The 18,483-nt window shown below is 42.1% G+C and overlaps 1 protein-coding gene across 1 annotated transcript in view; it reads left to right on the plus strand.

Moving 5' to 3' along the window:
• The first annotated feature begins 2,432 nt into the window (after positions 1-2,432).
• The window catches only part of LOC129815013 (RING1 and YY1-binding protein B-like), a 43,937-nt gene continuing 27,886 nt past the window's right edge, over positions 2,433-18,483 (plus strand). The window contains exons 1-2 of the mRNA XM_055868262.1: positions 2,433-2,713; positions 3,501-3,626. Of these exons, the coding sequence (XP_055724237.1) occupies positions 2,688-2,713; positions 3,501-3,626 (152 nt within the window). The 5' untranslated portion in view covers positions 2,433-2,687. The remainder of the gene's footprint in view (positions 2,714-3,500; positions 3,627-18,483) is intronic.

The raw sequence follows: 18,483 nt of genomic DNA on the forward strand, positions 1-18,483 counted from the left end.
TACTTTTTGGAGAAATGTCCTCTGGTCTGATGAAACAAAAATATAACTTTTTGGCCATAATGACCATCGTTATGTTTGGAAGAAAAAGGGGGATGCTTGCAAGCCCGAAGAACACCATCCCAACGTGAAGCACGGGGGTGGCCGCATCATGTTGTGGGGGTGCTTTGCTGCAGGAGGGACTGGTGCACTTCAAAAAATAGATGGCATCATGAGGGAGGAAAATGATGTGGATATATTGAAGCAACATCTCAAGACATTAGTAAGAAAGTTAAAGCTTGGTCGCAAATGGGTCTTACAGATAGACAGAGACCCCAAGCATACTTCCAACGTTGTGGCAAAATGGATTAAGGACAACAAAGTCAAGGTATTGGAGTGGCCATCACAAAGCCCTGACCTCAGCATATAGAAAATTTGTGGGCAGAACTGAAAAAGCGTGTGCGAGCAAGGATGCCTACAAACCTGACTCAGTTACACCAGCTCTGTCAGGAGGAATGAGCCAAAATTTACCCAATTTATTGAGGGAAGCTTGTGGAAGGCTACCTGTAACGTTTGACCCAAGTTAAACGATCTAAAGGCAATGCTACCAAATACTAATTGAGTGTATGTAAACTTCTGACCCACTGGAAATGTGATTAAATAAATAAAAGCTGAAATAAATCGTTCTCTCTACTATTATTCTGACATTTCACATTCTTAAAATAAAGTGGTGATCCTAACTGACCTAAGACAGGGAATTTTTACTAGGATTAAATGTCAGGAATAGTGAAAAACTGAGTTTAAATGTATTTGGCTAAGGTGTATGTAAACTTCCGACTTCAACTGTATGTAATTGAGCCAACTGTAATCCCTACGTATAATCTCTCAATCTCTCATCATACTACACTCAGAGTTAAACAGATTTTACTGATCATACCAGAACTTCAGCACCATGTGTATTTTTCCAAAGAGATTCAGTCAGAGGAAATGTATGTCAGAGCTACCATGCACTTTGGGTTGTTGACAGCTTGGCAACATGCCAATCACAGATTATTTTTCTGAGCAATAACAAGATTCAGTAAAGGAAGGAACTCTGATGTGGGTAGAGCTGTTTCAGTCACACTCTTGAATTGCCTAATGCACGGTATCATTTCTCGTCTCTGTCCCCTCCCCCAATTCTCTTTTCATTTGTTGCTTTTCTTATAATGTCTCCCTTATTACTGTAACATCAAAAATGCCCAATTTTCCCTTGAATGAATTACAGAATGAGCCAGGCAATGCGTAATGCTGTTATGATTGAATTCAGGTTATTAATATCATGATGAGCAGATGAGCCTCTAGAGCAGCATGCTATGAGCTAAACAGATATCTAGAACCAAAAATGGTTCTTCGCCTGTCCCCATATAGGACAACCTTTGAAGAACCCTTTTTGGTTCCAGGTAGAACCCTTTCCACAGAGGGTTCTACCTGGAATCAAAAAGGGTTCTCATATGGCGGACAGCTGAAGAACCCTTTTTAACCCTTTTTTCTAAGAGTGTATACTCACTGGGTAGAGGGCAGAGCCGGTGTGATAAGAATGACAGTGACACAGCAGAAGTACGTGATCGTATCTTCTCCTCTCAACTTGGTGGATAGAATGGAGAGATTCACAATAATATATGCTATTTAGCAGACACTTTTATCCAAAGCGATTTAGTCATTCGTGCATACATAGAGGACCAGGAGCCATGGCAAGTGGCTAATGAGGCTATACGATTCATGCTTCATCTCCTCCACAGAGAGAGTCTTGTCCTGTGCAGGAGGGAGGGAGGCCTTCAAGGGGTGCATGATGAAGTAGCCCACTAAAGCTAGGAGTATCTGCAAATTATTTAGGGGGTCCTCCAGGATGTCTGGAATTTTGGAAATGATGAGTAAGGTGAACATTTGTATCTAAATACAAATGATCATTCAAGGTGAATGTTTAGTATCTGAGTTAATCCTTTCTTCTATGTCTTATTTGAAACATAAGGCAATCCCCATTTCCTTGAGTCCTTTCAAATGTTAGGCAGTGTGGGCACACTACAACCACAGAAGATGAAACAACTGAAACATATCCATCTCAATGCAAAGACAGTAGGCTAATCTCACGGACAGGTATGATAGGGACAAAAGCCCTACAGGCTAAATTGACTGGACTGCTCTGATAGCACTCAACATACATTTTTGCATTTGGTTTATTAGTAGGCCTAGACATTTTGACTTACACCTGTCACGATTGAAAAGGGATGATGGGGAATAACTTTATATGCACCTGTGTCCCAAGATGAACTCCACCAGCTACATCTTCAATGTGAGTAGGCATAAAATGCAATGACACCAGCTCATGCTGTGGTACTGCACAGTATGACACTCACGAAACCTCTGAATACATTGGGCTGGCACTGTTATTCCTACATTTCGACTATAAAGCGCATCATCTCATTTCGATACAGAATTTTTCGGGGAAATATATAGCGAGCTACCAATTTCTCTATTTCCAACCAGACTTTTAAACCGAGGCATGCGGTGATTGGGCGTCTTGGAGTCACGCGGTGTGCAGTCGCCCTGCCGCTGAATGCGAGCTTAACTGCCAGCTTTAGCAGCGGTTCTATCTGGATCCTCCGCGCACAACCTACAACAATTACTGATTATTACTGAAGACCTTTTCTTCTTTTGGAAGACAGTTCTTCACCATGGGCGACAAGAAAAGCCCTACCAGGTATTTAACCGTATACCCCAGTCGGTTTTGTGTCGATTTAGACTTGTTTTGCGATAATTCCATGGCGTTTGCGGTTGATATTCGGATGATTTCTCAAGGAGTGTTTCTCCCTTTTTTCAGTTTGTATGCCAGAGCTAGAATAGTGCACAGGCACTATGGCGGCTTCTCGCTCCCTACTCTCTACCAGTCACTCTCAGACAAAGGGAAATTTTCAGTGGATATGCCTGCCATTCTAGAAAATTATATTCAATGTCAACAGAAGTCGTTCGAAGATCAATGTCGAGTGGACATTATTTGACATTCGTTTTGCTAGCTAACATGCTTAGCCCCGAACAGACATTAGGCTAAGCCGCGATACAATCGAATGTTGTAACGTTAGCTAGCTAGCTAACCGAAATTCTAGCTAGGTCGCTTGATTCTAGGGTTAGTGCTATCCAGAATCCTTGGGTCATCCCTATCCTAATCTTAACTCCTACCCCAACCATAACAACCCTTACCATAACAATTTTAAACGTCAACTTCAATGGGATAGGGACGTCCCAAGGATCCCAGATAGCAAGGACCTTAATTTTAGCTAGTGACTGATCTAATCGAGAAACTCGCGCTGCGTAGGTTATTCGGGATTCGAATGGATAACCTGACAGCGATTTTTTTTCTTCCTGTATTAGTTTAAGTTAGCCGATTTTTAATTTAGGGGGTACTGCATGTCGTCAGCACTAACAACAGTCATAACCAAATTAATTATATGTAATAAACTAACTTGACTTTACATTTTTATATTTCTAAGGCCAAAAAGACAAGCTAAACCAAGTGCTGACGACGGATATTGGGACTGTAGCGTCTGCACCTTCAAGAACAGTGCAGAGGCTTTTAAATGCAGCATATGCGATGTGAGGAAGGGCACATCCACAAGGTACGTCTGAACGGGTGTTGTTTTACTCCTGCAGTAAAGCATCGCAATTTATTGAAATCAACATTAATCGTCTACCAATTTCCGTAGTAATACTTTGATTTATTGATTGACGTAGGCATGTTGCATTGTGTGACCATGCATTTCATTATTGTATGGATAGTGAGTGAATTGAGTCATCTAGGTGTGCTGTTGGTAGCCAGAGAGGGGGATGGGGTGGGAATGAGGGACCTTACTTCATAATAGCTGTATGGAGCTGCTAGAATAAAGCAGCTCCCAAGTGAATCTCTGAATTTGACATTAGTATCACCAGATTGAAACAAGACATCTGTAACTTGAAACATCTGTTAGAATATATCACTTAGGCTACCTGTAGGATTAAACATCAGTAGTTGGCATAGCCGTGGGAAGTAGCTAGGCGTGCTGAGGTGCTGCAGCACCCCCTGAAAAAAAGAAATACAAATAATTGGGATTATTCCCTCTCCCCCACCAAATTAGTGCACTAGGCCTTTATTACTCCTGTATGAGTGGAGCATAAATACTACTCAGCAGAGTGAGTGAGAGAAATGACCCCCCCCCCCCCCCATTAGAAACCTATTTCTGGGCTGTCACTGCAATGGGAAACTAAGATGACATCACCATGATATGCATTCAGAATTTTTTACGTGATTCCCTTTAAATTTCATGTTTAGCACATCAGCCTGAGTTCTGGGTACTGCTGATAAGTTGTCAGTGTGAGTTTACAGGTACTTATCATCAGCTGCCTGACGAAATCTAGAGATAGATGAGTCATTTGTGAGCCTGCAGAAGAGTCCCTCCATACTCTAACCTTTCCAGCTGTGGTTTTAGAATGAGTGTTCTGCTGACACCTTTGGTCTGCCACTGGGAAAACACTGACCGGTTTACTGCTAATCGAAATGTTGTTGTGTACTGGGCAATTCCACATTAACGGAATTATGCTTTGACTCAGATTTTGTTTTAAAATGTATGCCAAGCAAAAAACATTGATTTCAAAGTTTAACAAACTATACAACTCTAAGCACCAGACCTACTTTGAACAAGTTACACAGAGAATGTCATAACACATTTACTGGAAGAACTGTGCAGATGCAAAGTTTGGTAACAGAATTACGGTAGAATCTCACTCAGATTTTACGACATGATACCTTGAGTTTGAAAATAAATAGTTTTATTAAACTATAGTAGGTGAGGTGGATTTACATCTGGTAACGAAATAACGGCAACGGAATTACATCATAGGTCCCTTATCTGTACTATACAGAAATGCATTATGAATATAATTCTCTTCATGGTGATGTATCCAGAATAGGTACACAAAAGTACAAATATGTAATATCCTCCTTTTGCGTATTTGGGTATTATTCTACACACTGGCTATTGTTGTAATGAGCTCCGCTCCCAAGGCACAGGAGGCTGCTGACGGGAGAACCGCACATAATAATGGCCGGAACAGAGCAAATAGAATGGCATCAGACACCTGGAAACCATGTATTTGATACCATTCCGCTCCAGTCATTACCATGAGCCTGTTTTCCCCAATTAAGGTGCCACCAACCTCCTGTGTCAAAGACCACATTTGTTTGGTCCGGACCAGACCAAATCGGAACCAATCATGGACATCCATGTTTCACCATTTTGGACATCACAGTGCAGCAAAGTAGATGGCCTATGTAGAATACAGTACATTATACTGTACTCTACATTTCTTTTACTGTACTGTTCTCTACTGTGCTGTCCAAACTTGTGAAACATCTACGTCTATGATTGGTTCAGATTTCGTCCGTCCAGGGCAAATTAACAGATACTGGTACGTCACAGTGGGTGTTAGCATGCTTTACGTTAATGAGGGGATGTCATGACAAGTATGTCCAAGCCCCTTACCATGGAGCTTTTGGCAACAGCCCAATTGCCTCTATTTGGTAAATGGAATTGCATGACATCATTGAAGTGGGTTGTCACATTCCCATTTGATCTGAATTGTTAACCTTTGATGCAGTGTTTGCTTGTTGTAAGCCTGGCTCTTATTGTAATGAGTACTAATTAGGCATATTTTCTCTCTGTTTGATGCAGTATGCTCTCAGCCAAATGATTCACACTTTAACTGTGTGTGTGTGTGGTAGGGGTGGGCGATATGAACTAAAGTTTATTTCACAATATTTTCCACTTTCTGGTTGATAACGATATATCACGATATACTGTACTTTAATAAAACAAACATTTTATGAGCCCTTCAAAGTTAATAAATTATAAAATATTGCTTTTAACCCTATAGAAACAGAAAGCATTGCACTTTATTTTTGTATTTTGTATTTTTTTTTACTTCTATGGTAAACCTGTGCAAACATGAAACATAAGCAAAGGTATGAGTTAAATATATATGCAGTAAAATTATATAAAACAAATATTTAAAATATTCAGGATGTAAAGAAAATGTAAAATTATTTAAACTTTTTCTTGCCAACTATAAGAAGTGCAGTCTGTTTTTTCAGCATAATACTGGACATTATGAATTCAAGTTGTAAACCTTTTCAAACTAACTTCAAGCATTCACCAGATAGTCTGTATGTTTCTCAGTTCAACATGTAACAGTTCACTGCCTCCCTCTTCACAAGTTCTGTGCCAGGAACACCAGCCTATTGACAGTTTCTGGCTTCAAAGTTGCCTTGTGGCATGTGACCATATGGAGACAGCCATGCAATCTTCATAGACAAACATTGGCAGCAGATTGGCCTTACTGAAGAGCTCAGTGACTTTCAACGTGGCACCGTCATAGGATGCCACATGTCCAACAAGCCAGTTCGTCAAATTTCTTCCCTGCTGGCGTTGCCCCGGTCAACTGTAATTGCTGTTATTGTGAAGTGGAAACGTTTAGGAGCAACAACGGCTCAGCTGCGAAGTGGTAGGCCACAAGCTCACAGAACGGGACCAGTGAGTGCTGAAGCGCGTAGTGTGTAAAAATCGCCTGTACTCGGTTGAAACACTCAGTTCTAAATTGCCTCTGGAAGCAACGTCAGCACAAGAACTGTTCGTAGGGAGCTTCATGAAATGGGTTTCTATTGCCGAGCAGCCGCGCACAAGCCTAAGATCACCATGCGCAAGGCCAAGCGTCGGCTGGAGTGGTGTGTAAAGCTCGCCACCATTGGACTCTGGAGCAGTGGAAACGAGTTCTCTGGAGTGATGAATCGCGCTTCATCATCTGGCAGTCTGGTGGACGAATCTGGGTTTGGTGGATATCAGGAGAACGCTATCTAACCCAATGCATAGTGCCAACTGTAAAGTTTGGTGGAGGAGGAATAATGTTCTGTGGCTGTTTTTCCTGGCTTGGCTAGGCCCCTTAGTTCCATAGAAGGGAAATCTTAACGCTGCATCATACAATTACACTCTAGAAAATTCTGTGTTTCCAACTTTGTTGCAACAGTTTGGGGAAGGCCCTTTCCTGTTTCAGCATGACAATGCTCCAGCATGACAATGCTCCCTGTGCACAAAGCGAGGTCCATACAGAAATGGTTTGTTGAGATCGGTGTGGAAGAACTTGACTGGCCTGCACAGGGCCTTGACCTCAACCCCATCAAACACCGTTGGGATGATTTGGAACGTCGTCTGCGAACGAGGCCTAATCTAAGTAAGTGACTGAATTAATAAGGTGACGGGGCATCATATTGTTTTAGCTTTTTGCCATGTTGGAGAAGTCAAAGCCTTTTGCATGAGTTATCTGTACAGCTGTCATTGCTATGTTGATTTCCTTCATTTTTTTTATCCTCTCTGTTCTCGGCCAACCTGCTCCTCCCCCCTCCGAGCAGAGCAGACTCCACACAGACAGTGTGTTGACACAGATGGGGTTAGTTATAAAAAAATCTTTGGTGTAGACATGCTGCTCGAGAGCCGGTACTGCATGCGTCAAAACTTTCTCTCGTTCACATTCACTTGTAAATGTCCAAACTCACCAAAAATGACATTCGGTAGCTTCTACCTATATATGTAAAACTTTGAGCTGGCTTGCCTGTCTTTGCAATTTATTACATTTAGCTAGCAGGCTCCATTGAATTTCGCTATTACTTGTGCTAATTTTGTTAGCATTCTGGTAATAGACACCCAATTGGGTTTCTGGCATTTTTGTGGACTGTCGCATGTGTACTAAACTGGTAATAATGTATCTCCCGGGGTGAGAGAAGGATGGTATGACGATATGAAAACCAGGATACCACCCAACCCTACTCCTGACCATGCCCTAATCTGTTATTTGAAAGATGAAGCAACAGTGCAAGCAAGGCAGATGAGCCGGCATCCAGACGAGACTACTTTGATGAGACTACTATACCCTACGTTCTATTGCCAAACGTACAGTCACTAGAGAACAAACTGGACGAGCTCTGTTCGATAGTATCCTATCAACGGGACCTAGAGAAATGTATTATTTTATGTTTATCGGAGTCGTGGCTGAACAAGGACATGGCTAACATAAATCTAGCTGTTTTTTCCATGCATCGTCAAGACCGCTCGGCAGCCTCGGGTAAGACTAAGAGGGGGGGTGTGTATCTTTAACAGCTGGTGCGTGATCTCTGTTAAAGGGTAGGTAGCATAAACGTAGCATTTGTATTTGCATTAGTATACACCTCAAAAGTCTTAATGCAAAGTCACACCTCACTTTTCTATTATTTGAGTTATTACATAAAACTGATCAGAATGCCGAAGTCATGTCGGAAAATATTTTTCCGTAAGGTGATGTTATATGGAGGACCCGGCAAGCCAGCCTGTCTTCTATAATGTAAACTCCAACAGAAATAACTTAAAAGTAAACCAAATTGTTTGCGGTCATAAATACTGGTTTCAGTGTAATTTTCAGGCAACTTACAAGTAATTACTTAATGAATTTATTGTTACAAACCAACTTGCAAGGTTGATAGCCAACTAGCCTGCCAACGTTAGCCCTACTTGCCTGCTAATGTTATGTTAGCACTACACGAGTCAGCCAGTTGCTATCAACACCTAGCTTACAGCTACATTAAAGTTAACCAAAGTTTTGGAAATGGATAACTATTTTTGGATCTGAGTTAGCTACCAAAGCCAGGAGGAGGCGCGCGCTTCACTGGCTGATGGAGAGTCTCAGGGAAATCCCAAATAGATAGATAGATTCCAGATATCCGTCAGCTATCGCGCTAGCACTAAGCCAAGGTGGAAAAGGTTACAAAACTCCTATAGCGTACTAAGCAGGGAATATGATGAAAAGTTGACAAAACAAAAAGGAGAACAGACGAGGTACTACAAAGTTTGATTTTCTCTATCGATTTGAGCCCACGGGTAGAAGGCACCAGGGCCTGCCATGCAAACAGGTTCCAAATAGATAACACATCCACAAAGTCCGTGAAGAGCATGCTTCATGGCCGCACGTGCCCCATCAACTTCTTGTTTACATCACACTTCCTGCGATTGGTGGATTGTAGCTCACCACCGCCAACACTTGGTTTGGAATGTAATTACATGCTGTCATCGCTAGTGGCTAATGTTGGCCAGCTTGAGCTAGCTGCTCAGTAGTACAGAGCAGATCCTCCACTTGATGTTGAGAAATAGTGCATTGTGGGTAGTTTAGAAGATATCTGGAAATAAGTTAATAAATTCTGAATATGTAGCAACTTTTTGCATGTATAGGTAACCAGATCGTGACTACTTCTAAGTTACTAAGTCTTTGACTACACTGTGTTGCGTGTTTCCTACCCTTTAAGGAAGTATTACGTTTTTGCTTGCCTGAGTTAGAATACCTCATGACAAGCTGCAGACCAAACTATTTACCTATTTATCTATATTTTTTGTAGCTGTCTATTTACCACCGCAAACCGACGCTGGCACTGAGACCACACTCAACGAGCTGTGTAGGGCCATAAGCAAACAAGAAAATGTACATCCAGAAGCGGCGCTTCTCATGTCCGGTGATTTTAATGCAGGGTAACTGATCCGTTTCACAACATTTTTACATTTACATCATTTAGCAGACACTCTTATCCGGAGCGACTTACAGTAGTGAGTGCATATATTTTCATACTTTTTTTGTACTGGTCCCCTTTGGGAATTGAACCCACAACCCTGGCGTTGCAAGCGCCATGCTCTACCAACTGAGGGACCAGCATGAAATGCTCTACCAACTGAGGGACCAGCATGAAATGCTCGCCCTCCCTTTGGCAAATCTGACCATAAATCTATTCTCCTGATTCCTGCTTACAAGCAAAAATTAAATGCCTTTTATGCTTTTTTTATTTATTTTTTTTATTTTTATTTCACCTTTATTTAACCAGGTAGGCTAGTTGAGAACAAGTTCTCATTTGCAACTGCGACCTGGCCAAGATAAAGCATAGCAGTGTGAACAGACAACAACAGAGTTACACATGGAGTAAACAATAAACAAGTCAATAACATGGTAGAAAAAAGAGAATCTATATACAATGTGTGCAAAAGGCATGAGGTAGGCAATAAATCGAATAATTACAATTTAGCAGATTAACACTGGAGTGATAAATCATCAGATGATCATGTGCAAGAAGAGATACTGGTGTGCAAAAGAGCAGAAAAGTAAATAAATAAAAGCAGTATGGGGGGTGAGGTAGGTAAATTGGGTGGGTAGTTTACAGATGGACTATGTACAGCTGCAGCGATCGGTTAGCTGCTCGGATAGCAGATTGCTTTGCAGCAAGCAACACTGGACCATGCATGAGATCACCAGCTGTTGCGGATGACTGTGTGATCTCGCTCTCCCTAGTCAAGGTTAAAATTCACAAGGTTGCGGGGACAGACGGATTACCAGGATGCGTGCTCAGAGATTGGTCATGGCTCACGTCAACACCATCATCCCAGACACCTTGGAACCACTCCAATTTGCATACTGCCTCAACAGATACTCGGATGACACAATCTCTATTGCACTCCACACTACCCTCTCCCTCCTGGACAAGAGGAAAACCTATGTGAGAATACTGTTCATTGATTGCAGCTCAGCGTTCAACACAATAGTGCCCTCCAAGCTCATCACTATGCTCAGGACCCTGGGACTGAACCCCTTCCTCTGCAACTGGATCCTGGACTTCCAGACGAGCTGTCCCCCAGGTGGTGAGGGAAGGCAACATCTGGCACGCTTTATCGTCCTACACAGTTACAAACAACTCCATTCCGAATATAAAGTAGCAGCTGACATTTTAATTCCATCTTCCTCTATTGATTAGATACAATGTATAAACAAAAGTAGGTGGACACTCCTTCATATTAGTGGATTCGGCTATTTCAGCCACACCCATTGCTGACAGGTGTATAAAATCGAGCACACAGCCATGCAATCTCTGTAGACAAACATTGGCAGTAGAATGATCTCACTGAAGAACTGAGTGACTTTCAACGTGGCACTGTCATAGGATGCCACCTTTCTAACAAGTCAGTTCGAAACATTTCTGCCCTGCTAAAGCTGCCCCGGTCAACAGTAAGTGCTGTTATTGTGAAGTGGAAATGTCTAGGAGCAACAACAGCTCAGCCGCAAAGTGGTAAGTGGACGGACAAATCTGGGTTCGGCAGATGCCAGGAGAACTCTAACTGCCCCAATGCATAGTGCCAACTGTAAAGTTTGGAGGATCTTAATGCTACAGCATACAATTACATTCTAGACGATTCTGTACTTTGAACATTGGTAACAGTTTGGGGAATGCCCTTTCCTGTTTCAGCATGACAGTACCCCCCCCCCCCCCCCCCCCCCCCAAAGCGAGGTCCATACAGAAATGGGTTGTCGAGATTGGTGTGGAAGAACTTGACTGGCCTGCGCAGAGCCCTGACCTCAACTCCATCAAATGCCTTTGGTATGAATTGGAACGCCGGCTGCGAGCCATGCCTAATTGCCAAACATCAGTGCCCGACCTCACTAATGCTCTTGTGGCTGAATGGAAGCAAATTCCAGCAGCAATGTTCCAACATCTAGTGGAAAGCCTTCCCAGAAGAGTGGAGGCTGTTAAAGCAGCAAAGGGGGACCAACTCCATATTAATGCCCATGATTTTGGAATGAGATGTTTGATGCGCAGGTGTCCACATACTTTTGGTCATGTAGTGTTTCTCCTAACTTTTGCCCCACATGGAGGATCTATGACTAGTGTAACGTTGCTTTATGATTGGCCAACAACAAGCTACACGTGGCATTCTCGTGAAAAGCACAGAGCAGCAGCATAAATTATACAAATTCTCTCTCTACTGCAGCAGGCGCATTCGGCTCTGTATGGGTCCTTCTGGACAAGTCAGTTAAAATTACTCATACCCGTGACCATTAAATCAGGGTCCTGGATCTGGTCTCGGGTATTGGGGTACAGGTGAATCTGTGAAGACCTCTAGTGCTAACATGTGCTACAGAAGCAATATCAACATGCATGGGGAGGCCCAACTCTCACCCAATCCCACACAATGCCCAAGTATGCTAAATCTGTGCACTGCCACTGCACTCACTTTGGTTCTCCAACAAGAAAGCACTGTGTGTTTTGTGACCTGACCTCCCGAGTTCTGCTGTTAATAGTTGGAGTACGTTTTTGAAGCATTCTTATACCAGAAGATGCACATCTTTGCGTTAGCAGGATACGTCTGACAGCAGTGATCAGCTATCATATTCGAAAGTAGCCAGCACATGAAACCAATCAGTGCTAGATTGTGACATCTTGCTGCTGGATCAGCACAGTTTTCCTGATGGCTGTGCTGTGTGTTGGTATGCTGCACCTTGAGCTGCTCCAGGTCCTGGCTGGGCCTTTTTGACTTGATTAATGGTCGGGATCAGGGGCTAATGTTCTTTGGTTGTTGTGGCGTGATGCCTCAGGCTGTGGTTTTGGGGGACGTGACGTTCCTTGTTGATTGTTGCTTGCCACTTTGTTCCAGACATGTTTGTGCAGAGGTAGGATTTTTGGCTCACTGCTGTGCGTCGCGCTGGTGATTCTCATATTCCAAACCAAATTATTAGAATTGCGTTAACTCGACTACTGTTTGGTATGTAGACTGCAACCTGTTGACGCTTCACATCGACATTTTGATGTCCAGATGTTTGAGTTTTTGTCAGTTTAGTGTGATGGTGTAAAACTGAGGTTTGCAGTAGCACTCAGACTGAACTTGCACACTCACAAATGTTCTGCTCTGCAAGAATATGCTTCATCTAAGTGGAGGGAATGGGAGGCATGTATTGATCTATTTTAGTGTAGCTTCACAATGGACAGGGACTTCAATGGTAATTGAATTATAAGTCTTCGGCCTACTTGAATATTTATATCCTCTTTGACCGCTTTGATCGGGTTACACTGAAAGCAATAATAGCCTACAGTGTGCGTGCGTGCGCGTCTGTTAAAATTATGGAATAGAGTCATTTAGGGCGATATGGCCAAAATCTCATGTCCCGATAGGTCATTTCATATCACGATATAGCACATTTTCTGTAAATTCAATGATCATTCAATGTTTATATAAAATGACCACGTAAAGGCCTATTTCTTATTACATGTTGAATTATACTCAACAAATAAAAGGTTCTTACTCATATTTGATTATTTCTCCTTTTATTTAGAACCTTTGTGCAAATCTTTAAGCGTGTAACAAAATATAAAGTATTAATGTATAAAATCTAAAAAGGTAAATAGAAAACACTTCAATTATAGTTGCAAACAACATAAATATAGGCCTAAAATATATATTTTTGGGGGCAGGGTGCTTGCCTGTTGCATGTTATTTTGGCATTAATACGTGTCGCATATCAATTTGGTACCTTGGGTCGAGTGTTGGCACCAACTCACGAAACCCTCGTTTCTCCATAGTGTAAATTGGGGCCCATGTCTTTGCAGATGTAAGTTGTAACGGCAGCTGTTACCTCCTTCCGTCTTTTGTGATTCTTTGCCATATGGTGTGCCGCGGGCAAAAGCCTCTTGCAGCGTCTGAGTCGGGTTTGTTTTGAGCACTCGACTGTACTTTTTTGTAGACTTTCTCCATACTGTTTCACATTATTCTTGCGTAGGTGTTTTGAGCCTGTTGTCGGGACCGGCCTGCGGCATATTTTGCAGAGGGCGGTTTTCTGGTCCGTGTCAGACTTTTCATACCCAAACCTCGTCCATGCGACCGACGTAGCCACTCTTTCAGGTACGAGCTTCGTGTCACGTTCACTGTCCTCCATGTTTGTTTGTGTTGCAAATTTCCTTCCAATTGATGAGAAATATTGCTGTAAAGAGTGTGATTTGAGACACAACTAAATAAACGATAGAGCATAATATGAAACGATAGACGTTGTTCTATCGTCACACGATATATATCGTCATATCGCCCAGCCATAGTCATTATAATCTGTGGATTTTACCACTGTCACATTAACACAAATTGTCAAGGCTAATGGAATTACTTAAGAAGGACGTGCTTGCACACTCCATTTGTATTTGTAAAGGCTTATGCTTATCAATCATTATCAGCATCTGCATTAATCCTTAAGCATGAGCAGGTAGGCCCTAATCTTATTGTGTTAATTGGCGGATTTCAGAGTTCTTAATTACTTCATGAGATTTGAGAGAATGTGAGTGATTTTGAAATACAATGGCCCATTTCGCAATCTGACAAATGGAGAAACGTTGAGAGAACGAGCTGTTGAATTTTTTTTTTCAGAGGGTGGAGAGAGGGAGCGAGCAAGTGAGAGAACGAGACAGGCGTGTGGAGTGACAGAGTGGGGAGGCAAAGTAGCCGGGAGAAGAACCGAGAGCAGAGGGTACGGAGGGGGACAAGGGGAATCAAAGGGTACGGAGGGGGACAAGGGGAATCAAAGGGTACGGAGGTGGACAAGGGGAATCAAAGGGTACGGAGGGGGACAAGGGGAATCAGAGGGTACGGAGGGGGACAAGGGGAATCGGAGGGGGACAAGGGGAATCGGAGGGGGACAAGGGGAATCGGAGGGGGACAAGGGGAATCGGAGGGGGACAAGGGGAATCGGAGGGGGACAAGGGGAATCGGAGGGGGACAAGGGGAAGCATACGGGATACAAGAGTGTGGGCTGGAGTGGCTGAGCTCGGTCGTGCTCTGAAGGGGGGGGGGGGGGGGGGGGGCTGTGTTCTCTCAGCCAAGAGTCTCCTGGGGGATGACAGAATGGAGCACATAATTACCCAGGGAGCTAAGGGAAGGAAAGAGCTGGGCTGGCCCTCACACACGCCTCTTTCCACCATGGCCATCCCTCTGGATCACAACTCCATCCGTGTCTTTCACAACACGAGACAGTGAAAGAAACAGCTCAGCGGTAGTGTCATCTGGGGAAAAATATTTATTGATTTATTTAACCTTTTAATTAACTAGGCAAGTTACAAATGAATTGTCTTTTTATTCAGTTAAGATTGTGACATGCTAGTCTTCTGTGTATAGAATATTTTGAAATTTGGAGACTGGCTAAGTGGTATTTCCATTAAAGCAAATTTGTGACGGCCTACATTGCATGAGACTTTTTAAAAACATTTTTACATTATGAAGGGCTTGACATTAATTAAACTTTTTTTTTTACTAGTCTAACACCATGGGCCAAATGGGTGACTGTAACTTGCTTTGTACCTTGTTGTATGATGCAAGAAATCACTTTACAAAATACAATGAAATATTATTATTACCATATAGTGAATTAGACAATGTAGGCTTCCCCTCTGCCTATAGGCTTGGATATGCAAATAAGACAGAATATGCATATAAGCCGGCTTTTCTGGCTTTTCAAAGACTGCTTGAAATGTAGCCTACACGTTTTGTGCTCTTGTAGGAAGCAGTAACTTCCCATTACTGACCTATACTTAGCTATAACTGGGCTAATAACTCGTTAACTAGCAAATAATAACAAATGTTCACACTCTGATCTGAAGAACGCGTTCATTCACTCGCTGGTGATTGAAAGACCCTAGTGTGCTACAGTGGTTCCTCCTTTAAAAGTTGCGAGCTTGCACTGCGGGACTTGGAGGTACCCAGCGTCATGGCTTCATTGCTCCAGACCACTACAAGGGGGAGTTAGAGCACTCATTATGCATTTGGGTCCCAAGGTTTTTATGACACATCATATCGAGTGGTTCCAATGATGACTTTTGACGCTAGCCACACTTGCCTTGTGGAGTTCTTCAACAAAGATGGCTGACACAACATTACGGTGGAACCAGATGTAAGTTGTTATAACGTCATAACAAGTCAAGCAAAATTTTTACAATTGAGAGAAATATGCTAGTTAATGTAGAGAAACTTTTGTGCATATTTTTTTGTCATAAAGCTAATTCACGAAAATCGCTTTTTAGCAAGTTACCTGACTAGCTAACATTAGCCAGCTTGCTAGTGTTAGGAGAATTAATTTATAGTTCGTGTAATGTTTTAGGGACTCCTGAAACCAGCAAACCAGGCTGTCTTCTTGTGAAACAGTGAATGTAATGAATCTAGCTAGCTAAAGCTTTTACTGCAAATTGAATGTACAATTGTGTAAGCTTGCCTTGCAATGCAGCTGAAGTAACATAGCTAGCTAACTATTTACTTGCTTATTGTGTAGTGAAGGATAAAAATAACTGTATGCCTATAGACGTGTAGCTAGCTACAGCATGTAACCAATCTATTTAAGGACCCTAAAACGTTAGATTCTGAACTAATATTCATAGCAGTCTGTGAACCTCAGCTATCATAGTTGTTGTATCAACTTCAAGTCTGAATGGCATTAATGAAGCTTATGGATAGAGTAGAATATAATAACTTTATTGTGCCAAGGATGCAAGTCCTATATACACATGTACTGTAGTTATTACCATGTATGAGATTCCCACATTGTAGCCTGTACATTGAATATATTCACTGACCATGTACTCTTCCTTGGCAAATAAAGGTGCGGTTCAGGTATGAATCTCGGAGACATTCTTTTTCAGTTATATCAAACTCCATTATTTGAATAATGCTGTGTCTGCATGAATGTATTACAATTTTACACTTCAACAGTGTTTACTGCTCCTGGGACATCAATGATTACACATTGTAACTATGCAATAGACTAGAAACATGATTGATTTGTAATTCATATATACAGAAAGATATGCATAGTTTTTAAGCTCCCTACATCTGCATTAATCTGAGGACACGGGATAGTATTTCAACCAGTGGAGAATGTGAAAAGCTTTACTGAAAGAAGTTCATTATACAGGTGTTATAATTACATAATTATAATGCATTTATGATAATTGTAATATTTATAAATAGAAGTTCAATCTGTACTTCAATGCACATATGGTGTGCATTATAAAACGAGGAAGAAAGACGAGGTGGGGAGAGGTGTAGAAGACAAAGGGAAAGAGGTAAGAACAGCGGCAGACAGAATATGATTCATGAATTACAGTGCTACCCTAATACTCTCTCGGTTTATCACAATTGCGGTGTCTCCTAACCAGCCTTGTGCTCCCAGTTGGCCCGAAGTTTATCTTAAGAGCGGGTGAGGTGGTGATGACGGGACTGGCTTCCTCTCTCACATCAAAACATACCTGCAGACGAGTGACAAATGGATAGAGAGAGAGCATGATTAAGCCTTGTTTTTTTTATTCTAACACGGTCATCTTAAATCAAGAGGTGAAATGCGGAACTGACCTTGGATCATTAACTCTGGGACTACTACATCTGTATTTCAATGTAAAGCATCTCTTTAATAATACTTCCTGTTGACCCGACCAAGTGACATCTCACCTATGATCATGCTGTGCCCTCTGTCAGCCAGTTCAGATGCAGGAGGGGTTCACCAAAACAGCTGATATAACCTAGAGGATTTCAGGGAGAAGGGGCAGAGGGATGAAGGGGAAAAAGAGAATGTTATTGTGTGTGGTCTCACCTGGTGTCCACACTAAGTGGCTACAGAGTACTTTATGCTGAAAAACAGACACATGATGGCAAACAATGGAAGATAGAAGATAATGTCAATAGAAGATACTGTATGTGACGCAGACACCTATCGGAGTGTACCTGAAACATTTAAATATTGAGGGCTATGTGTCTCACCACTTGGTTATTGCAAGGCTAACCCCCATGGAAATCATGACTTGGCAGCAACAGATAGTCCAGTGAAAACGGCTGTGTTTATGTGGTGTAAATCTGAAAATTAGCAGCTGACATTTTAACTTTTTTTAAATTAATGCATGCGAGACAGGTTCCATGTACAACAAAACAGGCAGAAATGGAGAAAAATAACACAACAGTTTAATTACCTCTGGTTATGAACACTTTTGCCAGCAATAAAGCTTCCACGGCCTGTTCTTCGGACAGTGAACATCTGGCAATAACTACATTTTCGACCCCTTGGTCAGCTCGTTCTCTGAAAGTAAAGAGAACAGCTTATTTTTGTAGATATGTAAACAATAACTGATGACCGTTCAATCTAAAGCAGCAGATGTCATTTTTAGGATACGTCAATACAGCACAGTGCTGCTTTCCTGAGATGCCATCTTCGTAGGTGTCCGCTTTGACTTACTTTGTGTTGGAAAAAAAGTTGCTTTCAGAACAATTATTTTTGATTGAAAATAAAAAAGGTTTTGCTCTCGACAAAAGACACATCTACCTCCATAGCATATAACAATATGCCTGTGAATAACCACACCTTCATACAAACGTGCTACTGTATGCAGAATTCTTGACGCACAACCGAAGATGCTACCATATCCTGCCATCACGCCCACAAGAGAGCCACTCGGGAGCAGAATGATGACGCGTGGAAGAGGGAAAGGAATGAGATGGGAAAAGCAAGTTGGGGAGGAGGACTAATAGCTGAACAATAGACTAGTCAACCTTTACTAAAGAATAGTCTAATAGCGGAGCTAGATGTGAACCCCCC

This window comes from Salvelinus fontinalis, chromosome 18 (assembly GCF_029448725.1).
Source record: "Salvelinus fontinalis isolate EN_2023a chromosome 18, ASM2944872v1, whole genome shotgun sequence".
Taxonomy (NCBI): domain Eukaryota; kingdom Metazoa; phylum Chordata; class Actinopteri; order Salmoniformes; family Salmonidae; genus Salvelinus; species Salvelinus fontinalis.